This window comes from Pipistrellus hanaki (genome assembly GCF_964339955.1).
Source record: "Pipistrellus hanaki genome assembly, chromosome: 14".
Lineage (NCBI taxonomy): Eukaryota > Metazoa > Chordata > Mammalia > Chiroptera > Vespertilionidae > Pipistrellus > Pipistrellus hanaki.
Genome location: NC_140516.1, coordinates 9,249,527 through 9,267,624, shown reverse-complemented (window position 1 = coordinate 9,267,624; position 18,098 = coordinate 9,249,527). Strand labels below are relative to the sequence as shown.

The 18,098-nt window shown below is 55.9% G+C and overlaps 1 protein-coding gene across 1 annotated transcript in view; it reads left to right on the top strand.

Moving 5' to 3' along the window:
- Window positions 1–9,943: 9,943 nt before the first annotated feature.
- Window positions 9,944–18,098, top strand: part of SH2D4B (SH2 domain containing 4B) — a 72,692-nt gene continuing 64,537 nt past the window's right edge. The window contains exon 1 of the mRNA XM_084904125.1: window positions 9,944–10,133. Coding sequence (XP_084760251.1) covers window positions 9,950–10,133 — 184 coding nt within the window. The 5' untranslated portion in view covers window positions 9,944–9,949. The remainder of the gene's footprint in view (window positions 10,134–18,098) is intronic.

The following is an 18,098-nucleotide window of genomic DNA, read 5'->3' as shown; positions in this document are numbered from 1 at the left end:
TGTCCTTCAGGACAGGGCTGTGAGGTCTGCGGGAGCCTCAGGCACCTGGCCTTCAAGGTCTGTTCGCTCTCCGGGTGGGAGGCGGGAGAAGGCTTGCTTCCTGCCTGGAGTGGATCCTGCAGGAAACCAGCACAGCGGGAAGCGGACCCTGGAGCCTTCAGAGGGAGCAGTGGCCCTCACCTGCCCAGCGGCCCTGGGCGTCTGCAGAGGCCGGCAAGGGAGCCAGCCAGCGGGGGCCACAGCCTGCCTTGGGGGCCCAGGAGGGGTGGTTGGTAGGAGAAAGGGGTTAGGTCAAAGTAGCTTTGAATGGAAAAGAGAAAAGGGCCTGGAAGCAGGCACTGCACATGTTCTGAAGTGGCAGAAATGTGTTTCAGTGAGAGAGAGAAGGGGGGGGGGGGGCAGGCCAGCCCATAGGCCCGACAGTGCTTGCCCACGCCTCCCTCCACCTTCCTGGAAAAAACCTTTATGTCTGAAGCGTGCTGGAAGCTCCCCAAGGCCAGGAAGTCACCCGAGTAAACTGTCTCCATCCGGGCTCTGAGGCAGCGTGAGCCCGGCGTCTCCCCTTGTGGCCGGTCCCCCCGCCCAGCCCTCTCCCCGCTGGGCCTTGGCAGGAGCCCAGGGTTGTGGCCCGGTTTGTGGATCCTTCGGGCTCAGCAACCTTTCGCTGCGGTGGTGGGGGGAGCGTTGTGTGTTCTTTCAGTTTTATCTCTCTCTGTTTTCTTTCTTTTTTAAGATGCACACAGCTGTGGTCCAGCATGGGAAGAAGTGGTGGCCGCTGGGAGGGACCCTCCTGTTTCACGGGTGGGGCTGGGAGCGGCTGCTCTGCAGGGGCCATGGCGGGTCTTTCCTTCTCTGAGTCAGCAGTTCTTCCTGTGCCCTCTGTTAGAGATAACACCCCCACCCCCTCAAAAAAGGCATCATTCATATAAATACTATGTATGCACACATCAAATGGTTCATTTAGCCCATTAATGAAGCGAGGGAGCTGGCGGATTACCCACAGTTTAGAGGAGGAACCACAGTGAGCCTATGTGGAGTAAAGGAAGGTTGAGACTGCCTTTTTTCGGGGTGGGGAGAGGGGCCTGTTGAGTCTCGTTGGGATGTACTCTGTGTGTGTCCGTAGACAAGAAGTGTTTAGAGTAGGATGGGGAACCTCCTTTCTGCCAAGGGCCATTTGGGTATTTATAACATCATTTGCTGGCCATACAAAACTATCAACAATTAGCCTGCTATATCTGGCCAAACATCCAATAACTCAGCCCTAATGCCTTGGCAGGGCCAGACCAAATGCTTTTGGGGGCCGTATGTGGCCTGCCGGCCGGACATTCCCACTCCTGACTTAGAGACTTGTAGACGAGCTCAAGGGCAGTGAAAGTATGGAGTAAGAATCGGGTAAGTGGAAGGGTGTGTTCTAAACAGTGCACTGTTTTCCACCAGACACACCACAGTCTTCGCTTTTCCAAATTTTGCTCCACTCCTGCCGCCTGGCAGAGCTCACTTTTCAAAATAGGGCCCCGGCAGGGAGTCCAGAGTTCATGCAAAGCTCACTGCAAAGCAAAGCGGAGTCTGGGGGCTGAGGACCTGCCAGTGCCCGAGGCCAGGGTCCGCTGTGGGAGGCCTCCTGGGGGCACTGCTGCCCTCTCAGAGGGGGGTGGCTCAGGCTGTCTGCTGTCCAGAGAGCCCGGTGGCAGCAAAGCAGCTGTAGACTGTCCCGGTCCACTCCTGTAGATACTCAGTCACTGGATCCAAAAGGGAATCTGTCTTCTCTTCCCAATCCCAAATGCCACCCATACCCTAGCCTGCTCTTTCCGTCTTTCCCGCCTCAGCCAAATCCAGGTGTGTGAGCATCACGGGGCTCTGAGGGTGACATCAGCTCCAAAGTCAACAACACTGAGTCACCTGTCCTAACAGTTATACCTTTCGTCTAACCAAGGGATCCCGACATTTCACTCCTGGCACACCTGTCCCGATTTTCCTTCTGAGCGATTCCCAGGACGACTCCTGCTCGCGGTGCGTGCATTTGAATCTCTTTCCAAGCATAACTGCGTTTTGCCGTGAGCTTACCTCCCTTCTGTGGGTCTCAGCGGCTCCAGGGAGCTGCGGGAGGGGGCACAGGGGGGCATCCCCATGTGACAACCTGTATGGAGGCTCTGAGAAGCTGGCCGTGGGGTGCCCACCCTCTGGTGGGTGGTCTCTCCCCTCCTTCCTCCCTGAAACACAGTTCTTACACCTGGCAAAGGCGTGCATTTACCTTCTGTGACGGTGGTCTTTTTTTTCCTACCCCTCCCCTTGCATCCTCCCCAGGCTGCCCAGCTGCTGGCCTTGCACAGTATGGGCGAGCGCCCTCGGGGGCTCTCCTGTGCCAGGCGGAAACGGGGGGGCATCTCGGACCAGAGTTCTTTTCTCAGATCCCAAGTAGCTGCTACTAAAGTGTGATAGTCCCGTATCCTCATTGAAAGCTGCGTGGGCCCAGCACGGCTGGGCTGGTGGGTATGTGTGGGATTGAGGTAAGAGGAGAGAAGTAACCTTGTTTCCTCTATTTGGCATGAGTACGGACTGCGTTTGTCCAGGATCGGAACACAACTGGCCTTGCCAGGATAGCCGCTGAGTGGCAGAGCTGTGTTTCCAGCCCACAATTTCCACTCCGAGGAATGCCCTCCCTCCCTCTGATGACAGTAACTCACAGGACACCGTGAGCAAGAAAGTGGGCCGGTGCGGGGCACGCACTGACATAGCAGGGTGAAGGCAGCGGAGTGCAAATGAGAGAGCCGGGAACTGCCACCGATTCCTGGTGAAATGGAGAAGATAATCCCAGCCCTGCAGCTTAGCAGGTGGGCAGTGGTTCTAGGAGTGTGGTCTCTAGACCAGCAGCCGGGGAACTTGTTAAACATGCCAGTTCTGTGGCCCCACTCCAGGTCTATGGGATTGGAAACTTTGTGTTTAATGCATGCTCAAGCATGAGGACCATTGCATAAGGATAGAGTCATAATAGACTAACCACTATAGCCATATTCCCTAAACTTGGTAGCTTTAAAAAATAAATATTTATTTCTTGCTCATGTCAGAGTTGCTAGTGGGCTGTAATGCTCTGCTCCACACAGTCTTTCAAGGACTCCTTCCATCTTGTGGTTTTTCTTGAATTGGCTCTAGTCAGTGGGTGGTTGGGTAAGAGAGGGAGGCCTGGGTGGCCGGCACACCACTTGTGTCCGCATTCGTTGGCCAGGAATCCAAAGCCACACTGAACTGGCAAGTGTCCGGCTGTGTGCCTGGGAAGCAGAGGAGAGGTCAGGTGTAGGAGGACACCAGTGGTCTGTGCCCCAAGTCCCACGGCTTAGGGGAGTGAAGACTGAAACGGGATTTTCCTACTTCTGGAATCTTCCTTTGTAGCAGAACGGAGGGCTGGTCTGCTAGCCTGCAGCCTCTGCTGAGCCTCCTGGCTCCAGAGTAGCCTGGAGGCGGTGGGCACCTCATCCGCTGGGTGGAGGTGTGAGCTCTCGCAAGGCCAGAGCTATGGTCTGAGCAGTGGGGGACAGAGGGCACACTAATTCCTGCAGTGCCCGCAGGTTTGACATGGGAAGTGTGGGCACAGCTGTGTGACCCTAGAATGACTGTGCAGCTCAGAACAAGAGCCCTGGGGATGGGATGGAGGGAGGGCAGAAACCTGTTAGGGCTCAACAAGACCTGGGTTTAAGTCCTAGATTCAGTAGCAGCTATGTGACCTTGCCAGGAAAATTGGCCTTGGGATAATACAAATGCCTGCTTCACAGTCTTGTTCTGAGAATTAAATGAGATACAGAAACCCAGCTCTTAGCATAGTGCCTGCAGCCACAGTAGGTGTGTAGGGACTATTAGCAGTTCTTCCCTGGCTGCTCCTGAGGAGGGCGTGGGGGGTGGGCAGGGGGTAAGGACCTGCTCTGGAGCCGTGCTCACTTTGGGCACCGCTGCTGCGTGTTGGGTCTTATTGGTCGGGCGGCGGGGCCCTGGCTGGCTGGGTTAGCGGTGACTCTCGGCTGAGGGGCAGGTGGCGGGGCTGACAGACTGTCTTTAGTCTGAGCCAGGGGAACTTGGGACGCTGCCCAGAGGGTAATCCTGCTGGCCACCTGGGACCCCAGATTGCCTCCTGCCCTTTGGTTAATAAGAACCAGTCCTGGACGGGGGCAGCCAATCTGTTAGACTTTGCTGGGCCGCCCCATTCCAGGGAATGCGGGTGGAGTAGAGTGGTTTTTAGTTAGCAGGACTGGGGCTCCAGGAGAGGTTTAAGGGGCAGAAGGTGTGGGAAGGGCAGGCCCTCTGTCAGTCTGTGTAGACGGCAGGAAGAGAGACGACCACCAGCTCAGGACTGTCCCCGTTCCCCCCCCCCCCCCCCCCCCCCCGGACCAGGGCTTCCTACCCCACTAGCTATGTATAGGCACAAGGGACTCCGCATCCTCGGAGCAGGGACTCCCCCTCTAGAAAATCCTCTCTTCACTGCGTCCCCGGCTTTCCAGAGGCAGGCTGAGGAAGGGGCGGTGAGGAAGTGGGTCGGCTGCATTCAGAGATGGGGCCTGGGAGGACTGCCTTTCTCACTTCCATCCTCCTGTTCTTCTGTCAGAACTGAGATGTTTGATTTTACACATTTGAGTACTGACAGCAAAGTTCAACATGCCTCATTATTTTCTGGGCTGTTCTCAAGTTAATTCTCTTGGCTAACAGGGGGATCATTTTATCACGCCTCTTCCCCACCTCCCAGTTGATTTTCAGATTTGGCTTGAAATTGTATTAAATGTATAAATTAAGGTTTTATTACTTTCGAGGGACCTGTTGCAGGAATATTCCTGTAATACTTCCGGTGGGTTTCCCTCCGACCACCGCCATCTTTGTCTCCGCGGCCGCTTGTGCTGCCACCACTGCATGCCTCGACCCGCTGCTGCTGCTGCCTCTGCCACTGCCGCACACCCCACCCCACCCACCACGCCTGCTGCCCCCACTGCCGCAGCCTCCATGGCAGTGTGCCACTGCTGCACGCTTTGCCCCGCCCTGCCCCACCCACCCCGCACTTGCTGCCAGTGCTTCCCCTCCAGCAGCCGCAGCTGCCTTGCTTTCCACTTTCCCTCCCTCTTTCTTCTATGCTGTCTTCAGTCTTCACTTCTCCCTCCCTCCACACATGCAAACCATCTGCCATCTTTGGTGGATTAATTTGCATACTTGCTCTGATTGGCTGGTGGGCGTGGCTTGTGGGTGTAACAGAGTGATGGTTAATTTGCATATTACTTTATTATTAGGTAGGATGTGTTGATGCTTAACAAATTGAATGGATGTATATATATGTTTAACAAATTGGATGGATGTACACACACACACACACACACACACACACACACTGAGGGTTATAGGAACAGCCTTGCTGGGTGACTCTGGCTCAGTCCCTTGTGAGGTTTCAGTGAAACTGATGGCTGTTGGCCAGGGCTGCAGCCTCACTTGCCCAGAGTCTCTGCCACCCTCACCCACCAGACTGTTGGCAGGAGCTTCAGTTCCCGGCCTCGGGCGTCTCATGACATGGTTTTCCCTGAGAGAGTGAGGAGAGAGAACCCAAAGGGAAGCCCACGTGCCTACTGCCTAATCGCAAAGGGGACAGGTCGTCATTCCCGCATCATCTATTGGTCACACAGACCAGCCCCGATAGGAGTGGGAGGGGCCACAGGAGGTCAAGATGCCAGGAGGCAGGGTGCTCGGAGCCTCTTGGAGGCCCCCTAACAGAGATGAACTGTGCCGTGTTCCTATTCCCACGCACCCCCCACGTGTGTTCTCAGGGAAGATCTCCCCTCTCCTTCACACAGGTCCCGCTTCGTTAAATCCATCCTCAGTACCTCACATCTGTTTGGCTGCTATGGTGAACGGGATCTTTTCCTCTTGGCATTTTCTAAGTCATTGCTGTGCTCAGACAGCGACACTATTGATTTTTATGGCCATAATTTGTCAGTAGAGCTTAACTGGTGACAAGGCAAAAACCACTCCACTTTCACTGAGCCCTGGGATTGCGAAACCGAGACCAGCTGAGATCCCAAATGTGCCCTTGGGAGCGGCTCCCCACGTGACTCAGTGCAGGGAGGTGAGCACGCATAGGAGAGCCTTCCTGTAGCTGCTGCTCGCGTGGTGGCTGTGCCCAGGGTTTCCAAGCCGAGGTGATGGGGTTCTCTGGCCAATATGGACCCTGCCTTGGGGGGAGCCTGTGGCAGCTGTGAGAGGACAGCCGGGCGTGCCGCCTAGTGCTGCCTAAGCCCGCGGAGTCAGCCCCTCTGTCCATGACTTCAGTGCCTGTCTCCGGCAGCCTCTGTCCAGGATCCTGTTCTGGATGCCTCCCCGGTGTGTGCTCAGCTCTAATCAACTCACTTTGAAAGTTCCTCATCCGTTCCCCCTTCTTTTTTAAAAAAAATATATATTTTATTGATTTTTTATAGAGAGGAAGGGAGAGGGATAGAGAGTTAGAAACATCGATGAGAGAGAAACATCAATCAGCTGCCTCCTGCACACCCCCTACTGGGGATGTGCCCGCAACCAACGTACATGCCCTTGACCGGAATTGAACCTGGGACCTTTCAGTCTGAAGGCCGACGCTCTATCCACTAAGCCACACCGGTTAGGGCCATTCCTTCTTCTAATAGGCATTTATCTGGCACCTGCTGCGTGCCAAGCAGTGTTCCAGGCAGAGGGCATCAGCGGAGCACCTGGCCCTGTGGTACGTGCCATCTCCTAAGGGAAGAGAGACAAAGCACAAATAAGAAATACGATATTTTACAAAGTGAGGGGTGAGGGGAAAACAGCAGGAGGATCGGGAGTATAGAGGAGCTAAAGGTTTGAGCAAAGACTTGAAGGAGGTGATGGGACCACGTGGGTTCCAGGCAGAGGGAACAGCAGTGTAAGGGAGGCCGGGGCGTGGTGTCTGCAGAAAGCCAAGGACACCGGTGGGATGGGGCCAGGGAGGGAGGGAGGGAGGAAGAGAGGAGGGGCTGCCTGAGGCGTGAAGGAGGGAGGCAGATCATGGGCCCCTGCAAGGACTTGGCTTTGACTCAGTAAAATGAGCCATTGCAAGGATTTTAACGGAGATCTGATCCGATTGTAAGAGGATTTTAGGTGGAAGCAGAGACGCCTGAGAGGAGGCTTCGGGGTGAGGACTCTCCCGAGGCTGCGCTCCGTATTTCCCATGGGCAAGGCCAGCTCAGACTCCTCGCCTCTGTGGTAGGCTTAGGCGTGGGCCAGCGTTTGCCACTGCTCTCCTGCCTCCTGCCTCCCATCTCCTGTGCTCCAGGCTCCCTTCCCATCCAGCACCAAGGCTGTGTGAGCAATGCCTCCAGGCCCTTCTTCAGCCCCGAGCCTCCGAGTCACATTTGCAAAGGGCTTTTGAAATATCTCTTATTTCAGTCAGATGAGTCATGTGGCTGACTCATGGCATTGAACAATACGGACTTGTCTGAAGTGGTCTCCCTCCCTCTCCCCAGGAGAAAGCAAAGCACCATGTGTGTTCTTCGATATTTTCCCCTTTGCCTACACAAAATAAACACAGACTCTAAAAAGCGGATTACACTGTGCACAATGTTATGCATCCTCATGTTATCTGCCCCGGACGTTTTTCCTGGCTACACCTTTGGGAAGCCCTTACCCCCTGGGGGGACATTCGGGTGGTTTGCAGAAGAAACTGCGTTAGCATGCAAAATCAAACATACACATAGGCCAGCAAAAAATGAAACAAAATAAAACGAGTTGAAAGGCGGCAGAAACCCATGTCTGAGTACTCCAGGTGCCCATTTTCAGTCCTTTCCTGCGCGGCTCCAGCCCCTGGGGTCCGGGCCATTAACAGCGCTGTCCCCCTCGCTTGCCTGGCCAGGGGGGGTCCCCTCTCCTCAGGTCCTGGCATCTCCCTTAGCCACCCTACTGCGTCCCCTTGCACTTGGCCAAGTCTCCCCTCATAGGCCGTCCCTCTCCTCGAGGCCACCAGGGGGCGCCCAGCCCTGGCCCAGCGGCCGCAGCTCCGGGAAGGGCGATGGGCGGGAGGAGGCGCCACGCGGGCTGAGCAGCTCCGGGCGGCGCCCGCAGGAAACCCGACGCCGCCCCGCTGCCCTCCACGGCCTGGCCTCCTGCCCCACTGACCTGGGATTGCCAGGCAGCACCCGCCCTGCGGCACAAAGCGGGGTGCTTCCCGACTGACCGCTGCCCACCTTTTCCGAACGGGGTCACCGGAGTCAGCGCCGCAAGAGTGACCCCATTCCCCGCCCCCCGCCCCGGGACCTCCACCCCCCAAGGCCTGCGGGTCCTGCCACCGCACAGTGCCCTCTGCCCCTCTTGGGGTCGGGCCTGGGGGACCCAGAAAAGGGGGGAGGCAGCCAGCACTTTCTGTGCATCCTCTCTCCCCTCCGAGTCTCTGGGCTCCGGCCCCACCCGCCACAGCTCGCGCACCAGCGGGACGAGTGTGGGGAAGCAGGAGTCAGGGAAGGTTCTGGGTCCGAGAACCTCGGAGGCCAGGGCTTGGAGGTGGAGGACAGAGGAGAGGGCGCGGGGCCAGGGGCCAGGGGCCAGAACGGGGCTGCGTGGCAGGAGCCTCTGTGGGAGCGCCCAGGTCCGGGTCACGCGGGGACAAGCAGCCTGGCCCTGCTCGCTTCGCTGTGATGCTGTGGGTTTGAAGCTCATCTGAACCCCCTTAATGTTCCTTCCTGTTCCCTGTGGCCCGTCACTCTGGGGTGCCCGATCCGCCTCCGTCCTCAAAGGGAGGAAGGATCACCGATGCCACCAGGCCACAGTGCCAAGTGCTGGTGACTTATTTCCTCCTCCTTGCGTTACATTTTTGAACCATCAGAACATTCGTAGTTGGCGTGGATGTGAAATTTGAAATCTGGGGAAGTCCCAGTGTGGCAGCTCATGGGTTGGGGAGCCATAGGCGAGTCACTTACCGGCCCTGAACCCCAGTTTCCTTCAGGAGTGCCAGGGCAGCGGTGAGCAGCTCCGAGCGCCTGGCGGGCCGGTTCCATCCCAGTGACAGCGGCTGCTGCCCACCTGAACGCTGGCGGCATCTGCTCTGGCCCTGGGCGCCGCTCCCAGCTCCTGGCGTTGCGTTTCCTTCTTTTTGGTCACCGTCAGACACCTGCAGCAAACAACAGAAAGACCAGCGACAGCCACCCAAACTGCAGGTTCATCTGTCAGCCGTGCCCAGCTCAGAACCTCCCTCTCTGCCTCCGGCCATCCTTGAACTTCACGGAGAAGCCCCTTCCGTGGTCCCTCCTGATTCCACTCTGCTTTTTTTCTTGGCTCTGACACAGAGGGAGCTCTCTCCTCCCCTCAGGCAGAGTGTAAAGCGTTACCTCCGGATGCCAGACTCCTGGAGAAGGTGGGGAATGCGGAGCCATGGAGGGAAGGCAGGCCGGGGAGCTGGCTGCTCTGAGGCTGCTGGCTGGCTGGCTGGCTGCTCTGGCCGGTCTGAAATTGGCTCAAAAGACGCGGAATTAGTGGGCGAAGTCGCCCGCACCTCCTCCTCTTACCTGCGGAGGAGAGATCGGTTCCTGGCTGGCCGGGGCAGTGTCATCGATACAGCTGGTGTCATCGTTACCTTCCACTAACAGATCACTCGACACCCGTGGCCCCAGCAGGGCTGTGCCTGGCGCTGTCCCGGGAGCTGCAGCTCTGACCCTCCCATTGCCCCGAGCCCCGGGCAAGCTGCTGGGACGCGGTGCCCGGTGACCCAGCGGGACTAGATTGCTCCTGGTGCCCGCCTCCCCTGCCGGGTCCCAGCCGCCTCTCGGCTGGCTTCCTGTCCTGGGCGGAGGAGATGAGGTTGCCGCCTGCTGGGAGCTGAGGCAGAGGGACATGCTGCCCGGAGCAGGGGCGCGTGGGGAGGCCCTGGAGTGAGGAGCTGGGGGAGGAGCAGCCCGGGGTGGGGTGTCCGGCCGCCCGGGCTCTGCTGGCGTGGGCACCGGGCGGCACCATGCTGCAGCAGATCCTGCACGACATGTACATCGACCCCGAGCTCCTGGCCGAGCTGAGCGACGTGCAGAAGCACATTCTCTTCTACAAGATGCGGGAGGAGCAGCTGCGGCGCTGGCGGGAGCGCGAGGCCTGGGAGGCCCTGGCCCAGGCGGAGGGGCTCCGGCCCCCCAAGGTCAAGCGAGGTAGGTGCCGGGGAGTCGCCGAGGGGCTCTTTATCGGTGCTGGGCTAGGTTCTGCTTTAAGACGGGCACTGGTGGGAGGCGAGGTGGGAGCTTGAAACCCTTGTTCTGTGAGCGTCTGGCCCTTGGTCTTTGGTCCAGGTCTGCGGGGCCCTGGGCTGCAGAGGGGGCCGCCCAGGGGCGTGAGGATGCTGGGGAATGGGATGTGCTCTGTCCTGTGGGAAGCTCAGTCCTGGGAGGGCAGCGCCGGGGCCTCAGGTGGTCTGCGATCCCGTTGTTAGCTGCCTGGCGAAGAAGCCGGTGCCGCCAAGCTGTGCGGTCATTCCCTTTCTGGTGTGGGAGGCACAGTGCTCTGGGCGAGGCCAGCTCCGGGCACTGCTACCCTCCGCCCTGCCCTCCTGTGAGGGATACCCCGGGGGCATCTGGAGGGGGTGCCGGGGAAGGTCCTGCACAGGGAACCGGCCCCAAATGGCAGGAGCCACTGCAATCAGGCAGGAAGGACCCGGCCCACATTGAGGGGGTTTGCCTGCTGCCATGTGTGGTCGAGCCCAGGGACGGGCACCTGTGAGGGAAGGCGCCCTGAGGCCGGCAGCGGCTAGGTGGGGGCCGGGACTCGGGATCTGGGGGTGGCCCTCCGTGCATGTTGCCTGCAGAGTGCGCAGCACCCGTTCGTTCCTCTCCCCGCACTCCCCACCAGCCTGATTCTGTTCTCCAGCGTGAAGTGCAGCCTTGTTCTGTTTAGAGTTTCCAGTCAAGATGAAATCCTGCTTCTGTGCTGGGCATGCTGGCCCCTTGGGCACCTGGCTCCTGCGTTCTACCCCGGGCTCACTGGACAGTCCCTGCCATGTGCCACAGGGCACCTCTCACCCGTCCCCTCCCCCAGGCAGCTCGCTCCAGCCTCTGTCTTTGCACGAGTAGTTCTTCCTGTTGGAATGTCCCCCTGCTTTCATCCTCCCACCAAACGCCTTTAGGACCAGTCTCATCCCTAGGCATCTTTTGGGGACGCTCCTGGCACAGGGAAGTACTTACTCCTCCGCAGCTGCTTGGCATGGGGACCCACCCCTGCTCTACCCTTGCCACACTGGCATTCGCCATCTGCTTGCTTGGCTCCCCCAGGGACTCAGAGAGCAGGCCTTCCTCCATTGTCTTCCATCCTGGGTCCAGCCCCGCGCAGGCACAGAGCTCTCAGTCCTCCTCCTGCACACCATGCAGCGGGACCCCAGGGGGCAGAGCTGTGACTGGGCTCCGCATGGCTGGTGCCAAGGCTGGGCTGACGGCCGGGCTGCGCTGGCAGCAGCATCGTGAGCTGTTGAAATCGCAGGCCGCCCTGCCAGGCCCACCCGGCCGGCCCCGGGCCTCACATGGGCCGGGCAGTGGCTCTTTGGGGAAGAAGACAGATGCCTGGAAGCTTAGTTGCAAAAATATTTTTACGGCGATTTGTCACGCACGGACACCTTCGTTCTCCTGGATACATTATACCTCACACTCATTTGGGTTTCTGGTGCAGATGACTCTTAATTTTCTGACTTATAATTAATTTTCTGACTTACAAAGAATGGGAAAAGAGGAGAAAACAGAGGACTGTGTGTGTTCCAAGACAGCATCCCATCCAGATCCCAGCTCTTTGCTTCGATCCTGCCTATGGAGCCGTCGGGGCAGATAAGCCGGAGCTTTGGGGCCCCGCTGTGTCCCGAAGGCTGAGCAGCTTCCTGCGGCCGTCCCGGAGGCACGGTGCCTGTTTCCTGCTTCCTGTCCTCAGGTCCTGACGCACGTTTCAACCACCTCCCACCTCCCCAGTGAACTCCACGTTTCCCAGCTGCCCGCCCCCACGGAACCCTGCCTGCCATATTCCACTGACCCCGTTCCAGGGGAGCCATGGCTCACAGAAGTGCCGCAATCCATCACGTCGACACTAAGAAATGGAGTTGGGACCCATATCCCATGACTTTGACCGTTGGGTGCAGTTCCTGATGTTTTTCTATTCGTTCACTTTTGAATTATGACTCAAGTTCAACAGATCACCGGTGCACTCATTCATCTCTTCCTTCGCTCTCTTACCCAACATAGCCAAGGGCTGACTTTGGCCACCTGGACGGAGAGAGCTGTGCAGATCCCAGGGACACAGCCTGAGGGAGCAAGCCTTGGTGCAAAGCAGCCGCATGGGGGCTCAGGGGGGCATCTTTCCCTCTTCCTTACCTTAGTGGGCACTCCCTCCACCAAGTTTGCCCAAAGGTAGCATCTGCTGTGCCCCGTGGACCTGTGTGCCAGCCCCTGGGGTCCCCCGAGCACAACTTAGTCCTGGTAAACCTGGAAGGACACTTTGCTGCCTCCTGTCAGTCACCCCAGTGCTGCTTGGCCCTGAGGCCTCCACCCGCCCTCTCTTTTCCCTCCCAGCTCCTCCCAGGCCTTACTGGCTGCTTCTAGGACTGGGTGCTGAGGGCAGGGTGGGGCCAGGTGTCTGCTGTGGGTGTCTGCTCTCCAGTGGAGCCAGGAGAGGGTAAGAGCCAACACTGGTGATGCACACGGTGCCAGATCCCAGCGCTGAGCCTGGAGCACACATCGGGGCCGCAGACAGACAGCGCTGGGGTGGAAGGTGACAGTTATGACGGGAAGCAGCCCTCCCCTGAGGACACGGCCTGTCTCTTGTTTTCACTTTCTATTGGGTGAGGATCTCCGGACGTCCTGAGTGTCGTGGAAGACACACGTCTTCAGCGTAGACACCCCCTCACTGCCGCCACTTTTGCTGCTTTGCCACATTCCCACCGAAATCCGGGTCCTCAGGCTGGGAAGGCAGTAGCATTACGTTCCTGCTGGGCTTCAGCCAGGCCCAGCATGGTGATGACCTTGGCAACCTCTCTGCCTCCTGTGCTCTTTCACCCGCGCAGGAACCCGCACCCGGTCAGGGGCTGCAGCCTTCACAGCCTCCGGCCCCTCTGCGCGCTCAGCGTCTCCGCTTCCTGGGGCTGAGCTGCTGTGGCCTGGGACACAGGACTCGGGACACTTGTGTGCGAACTGCTGTTGTGACCCAGAAAGCTCCCCCTGGCCTGTCAGTTCTTCCATGGTTGGCAGTTTCTGTCGGTGTTAGGTCGGTTCCTCGGTGACCACCTCCCTATCCGTCCCTACATCCTTTGCCTGGGAACCAGGCATCTTTCCCACTTCCTCTTCCGTTACTGACCACAGCCACACTCAGGCCTGCACACGGAGCGGCTGGCTTGTTGTCCTCTGTGCTTCTTGCTCACACAGCCACCCCCATGGTAGCATCTCCACGGGCCTCCATGCTGGCCCCAGCCTGGCCCTTGCTCCAGCCTACGGAGCACTCTCACGCAGCTGGATCCAAGCCCCACGGCCTCTGTTCCCCACAGCGGGGATCAAGAGGTGGTTTCCTCCCTCCTAGAGTTCCCTCTCCCTGCCGGCTCAGCCTGTGCAGCTCCCAGAAGCAGCCCTGACCGGGGCCTGAGGGGGACACTCCTTTGCATCCTCTCTGTGTCGCAGTGTTAAGCTGCTCCTGCTGCATACCTGCCCAGGCTTTGGTGCCTCATGTGTGCCTGATCCACGCCCTAAAGAAGCTGTGGGACACAGTCCCCGCTGTGCGGCTGCTTTCATTCAGTAACCATGACAACCTTCCCTGGGGCCTGAGCCCTCCTAGCCTCAGTGTGTGGGTTCCTGTTCCCTTTCCCAGCTTGGAAGTCCTGACTGTAGACATCCTTAATGCAGAACTGTTCTCACGCTGATGCTGTGTGACCCTTTCTCCCAGTGCCCTTTCAACATGCTAATTAGCTCACGTGCTTTCCTTCCTCAGGGGCACAGAACGTGCAAATGCCTTTCACTGGCCTCTGCCCACTCTCCAACCCCATTTCCACCCATTGGGGTCCCTCTGCTCTTTCCGGAGCCCTCTCGAGGCCAGTACCTCCAGCATTCATTTCCCATTACAGGGTGAGCTTTTCACTGCCTGCCTTCCCAGTGAGCCCCATCCCAGTCTCTTTTCACAGCACTCTGCCCGTTTTCTTCATAGCAAGATGTGATTTTAAGCTGTTGGGTTCGTTGTCTCAAGAAATTGCCGAATGAATTCACGGACCAGGGAGGGGTAAGCAAGAGGGAGAGAAATTTATTAAAGCAAAAGTAACAAGGCTCTCGGCATGTGAGAGGGGTCCCTCCCAGAAAGGGGGTTTATATTTCCTGCACTTGTTTTTTCTTGGCTTTTTTTTTTTTTTTTTTTTTTTTTTTTTTTAGAAAATTTCCTTCCTTACCACCAGCCAATCTCCTCTTGCCCTTGTCTTCCCGCCTTTAGCTTCTGCTCTTGGGTTGGGTGGAGGTAGCCATAGAGTTGGCTGGTGCATTCTGCTGATCTTGCTCACATCCTGACCATCCTCTTGATCTGCTGTCTTCCCTCCCCGAGGCCCTTACCCTAAACTGCCTGATCCTAACTCCTCAACAGCAGATACTTTTTAATAAAAGAGTATCTTTTTTTTTTTAAACAAAAAAATGTGCTACCATCCACACCACATAAAATTTACCATTTTAGCCATGAGATGCTGTGCAATCTAGTGATAGTTAGCACGTTCAAAACTTTCTGTAACCACCACCTCCATATTGTTCCAAAACATTCCTGCATCTGTGAATCTGTCATTCCCCTTCCCCCCTCTCCTCAGCCCCTGGCACCACTGACTCCTTTCTGTCTCTATGGAGCCCTCCTTCTCTCCCTCCTCCCCCTCCCTTCCTTCTCCTCTCTCTCCTGCCTCTTCCTGCTTCTGAATCTGTTTGTTCAGTTGAGGCCGGTCTCCTCCATGAGCCTGAAAGTACCATGAGACCATGGGTGTTGCTTGCATTGTTTCTATCCGGACTGTGCACCCAGCCTAGGGCTTTGGTGGGTGTGTGGGCGGATGGGGGAGTAGCTGGTAAGACCTTTGCAGCCTCATGTGTCAGAGGGGCTCGATTGGAGGGACAGGCGTTACCGATTTCTTCTTGAGTGAAGGACTGGGTGCTGTGCTGTGTGACTAGACCTTGAAAATCTTTAGTGAAAGTATAAAAATCACAGTTTGTGTGAGTTACAAAATACAATCTGTAATATACAAGTAATGGGCTTTCTGTCACCTCTCCCCTCATACTTCTAACTCATTTCATTTCTTGTTTTAGGATTTTGACTTAGATTTTAGTTCCACAAGTTCTGCTTTTCGTCTTTGCATCTGCTTAATGTATATTGCCTAAATCTTTTCTTTCTCTCCACCTTTTGTCTCTGCTTTGTTTTTAGGAGAATCTATTGGAAAATGTAGGGCATATACTATTTTAAAACTTTTGAAAAGAAAGGGCCTCAAATTTATTTTCCCCATCGTTATCAAGATTGAACCATTATTTACTAACGATGAAAAAGATAAAGGTGTTTTTCAATTCTTCACTATTTTGTTGGATAAGCAAGGATTTTAAAATATTTTTATTGATTTCAGAGAGGAAGGAAGAGGGAGAGAGAAATAGAAACATCAATAATGAGAGAGAATCATTGATTGAATGTCCCCCACTGGGATCAAGCCCGGAACCCGGGCATGTGCCCTGACCTGGAATTGAACCATGACCTCCTGGTTCATAGGTCAATGCTCAATCATTGGATTTGGCTAATCAAGGATTTTAAAACTTTTTTTTTTTTTTAATATATATTTTATTGATTTTGTACAGAGAGGAAGTGAGAGAGATGGAGAGTTAGAAACATCGATGAGAGAGAGTCATCGATCAGCTGCCTCTTGCACACCCCCTACTGGGGATATGCCCGCAACCAAGGCACATGCCCTTGACCAGAATCGAACCCGGGTCCCTTCAGTCCCCAAGTCGACGCTCTATCCACTGAGCCAAACCGGTCTCGGCCTAATCAAGGATTTTAGATAGATTTTGATTATTTATATAATCTTTCTAGATTTGTTAAAATCAGTAATTTTTTTGGACATTAATTCTACTTTGCATTGGTTTCATTGCTGCCTGCGTTTTCTCCCTCTGAGGGGAAGTGATATGCACCAGCACCCCCTCACAGTTAGGAGTTTCAGCGCCTCAGAGAGAAGTCGTTCAACACCAAGAGAGCCCAGGCCTGAAGCCGTCTTCCGCCCACCCCGTGTTGCCAGCCGTGGTGTGGGCTCCGTTGATCTTGGCATGTTGGTTTTCTTCAGCTCCTGCATGAGATTTCCTGTTGGTTCCAACAGGTTTGTAGTAAATACACTTGGGACACCAAGTTGCCAGTGGACACCGGGGTGTTGGGGTGGGGGTGCCCAGATTTCTGGAGCTGTTCTCAGACCCCTTTCCTGGGTTAGATTCTGGTCAAGGGCACATGCTTGGGTTGCGGGCTCGATCCCTAGTAGAGGTCGTGCAGGAGGCAGCCAGTCAATGATTCTTTCTCTTCATTGATGTTTCTATCTCCTTCTCCCTTCCTCTCTGCAATCAATAAAAAAGCTGTAAATTAAACCAGATCCACCATTGTTTTATCAAAACAATGAGCCTGGAGGCATTGGCTAGAATGAAGTGACACAAATTATTCATGGTTCTTTGAGTTTGCAAACTGGACACATATCTAGGAATAAAGCCAGGCATGATCTGAGGAACAAGGGAAAAGCACTCGTTTGTAAAACGTGACTTTTTACAAAATTTGTAAAATGAACCACGTGACAGAAACGGCTCTGCCTTCATGGCCGTCACTGTGAGTTCACTGGTCACCATAACCATGCTGATGAGTTTCAGGGGCTGTCAAGTGGCCCCGCAGACTCCTCTGAGGAGGTTGCCGCTGGGCCGAGGCTGGCACCGGACATTCCGTCGTACTGGTGAGCAGCCATGAGCAGCCGGTGAGCAGCCGTGAGCAGCCATGAGCAGCCGTGAGCAGCCGTGAGCAGCCGTGAGCAGCCGTGAGCAGCCATGCTATCTGCTGCAGGGCTGGGAGCTACAGGGAAGTTCACAAGTTGAAATGTCACGATAAATTTATTGTTTTTCCTCAGGCTGTAAGCTCTGTTAATAACGCAGGAGAAAGGCTGGGTTGAGAACCCATTACTTCCCCCTCACTTCACTCTTCCTCATTGATAAGGCGTACCCTGATTTCAGAAATGTTAACATGTGTCTTCACATCAGAGAAAGAAATTATTAGTCCTGTTTGAGTACAAAGGTAAATATGACTAGATTTTTAAAAATCTTCATGATAAAAGCTATGAAGCTGAGTTTTAAAAAAGGAGAAAACAGGAGACAAAAGGAGAAATAAATATTTGCAACGTAGTAACAAGGGATTCGGATCCGGGGAACTTGGAGATGCTCCAAATCAGTTAGCAAAGGTAAACAGTGGAAAAATGGGAACAGAGAAGGAGCAGTCCACGGGGGTGAAATTTCAAATCACAATGACCAGGCGGAAAGGAGTGTGACCTCACTAGCAAACGGCATCAAGCAAATTAAACAGCGGGATTGGCAGAAGTTTAAAGGGTTAACAGAAGTGATGTTGATGAGGAACATAAGAGCTTGGGCATGGGGATGGGGTAGACACAGGCCAGGGCCTGAGGCCGTACACCTGTTCAGTGGCCAGTGGCCCGCAGAGAACTTGCGTTTCAGTGAATATAGTGCCCTCCCCTCCTCTTGTCCTCTCCCCCACTTTGTCCTGGCAGCTGGGCTGCCAAAAGCCCACGGACTGAACAGAGTGAGTTTGGCTCAGCTCTGGGTGGAGGGAAGCCGCTCTCCTGCTCGGTGCAGGGCCCGGGGGATGCTGGGCTGAGCAGCCCAGGGTTCATTTCTCTCCCCTGCCTCAGGGCCTGATGGCTGCCATCTCCCAGCTTCCCCACCTTCCCACCTCCCTGAGTCCCAGTCCCCTTCCTGCTGGGAGCCAGCAGGGCCCTTTCTGAGAAAGGCTGCCTGCTGGTTATCTCCTGACTCCGTGTAACCTGACCCCAGGTCCCAGTCCAGCTGCAGCTCAGAGTAGCTGGGCTGAGAAGTAGCAGGTTACCGACCAACTGCTCTCTG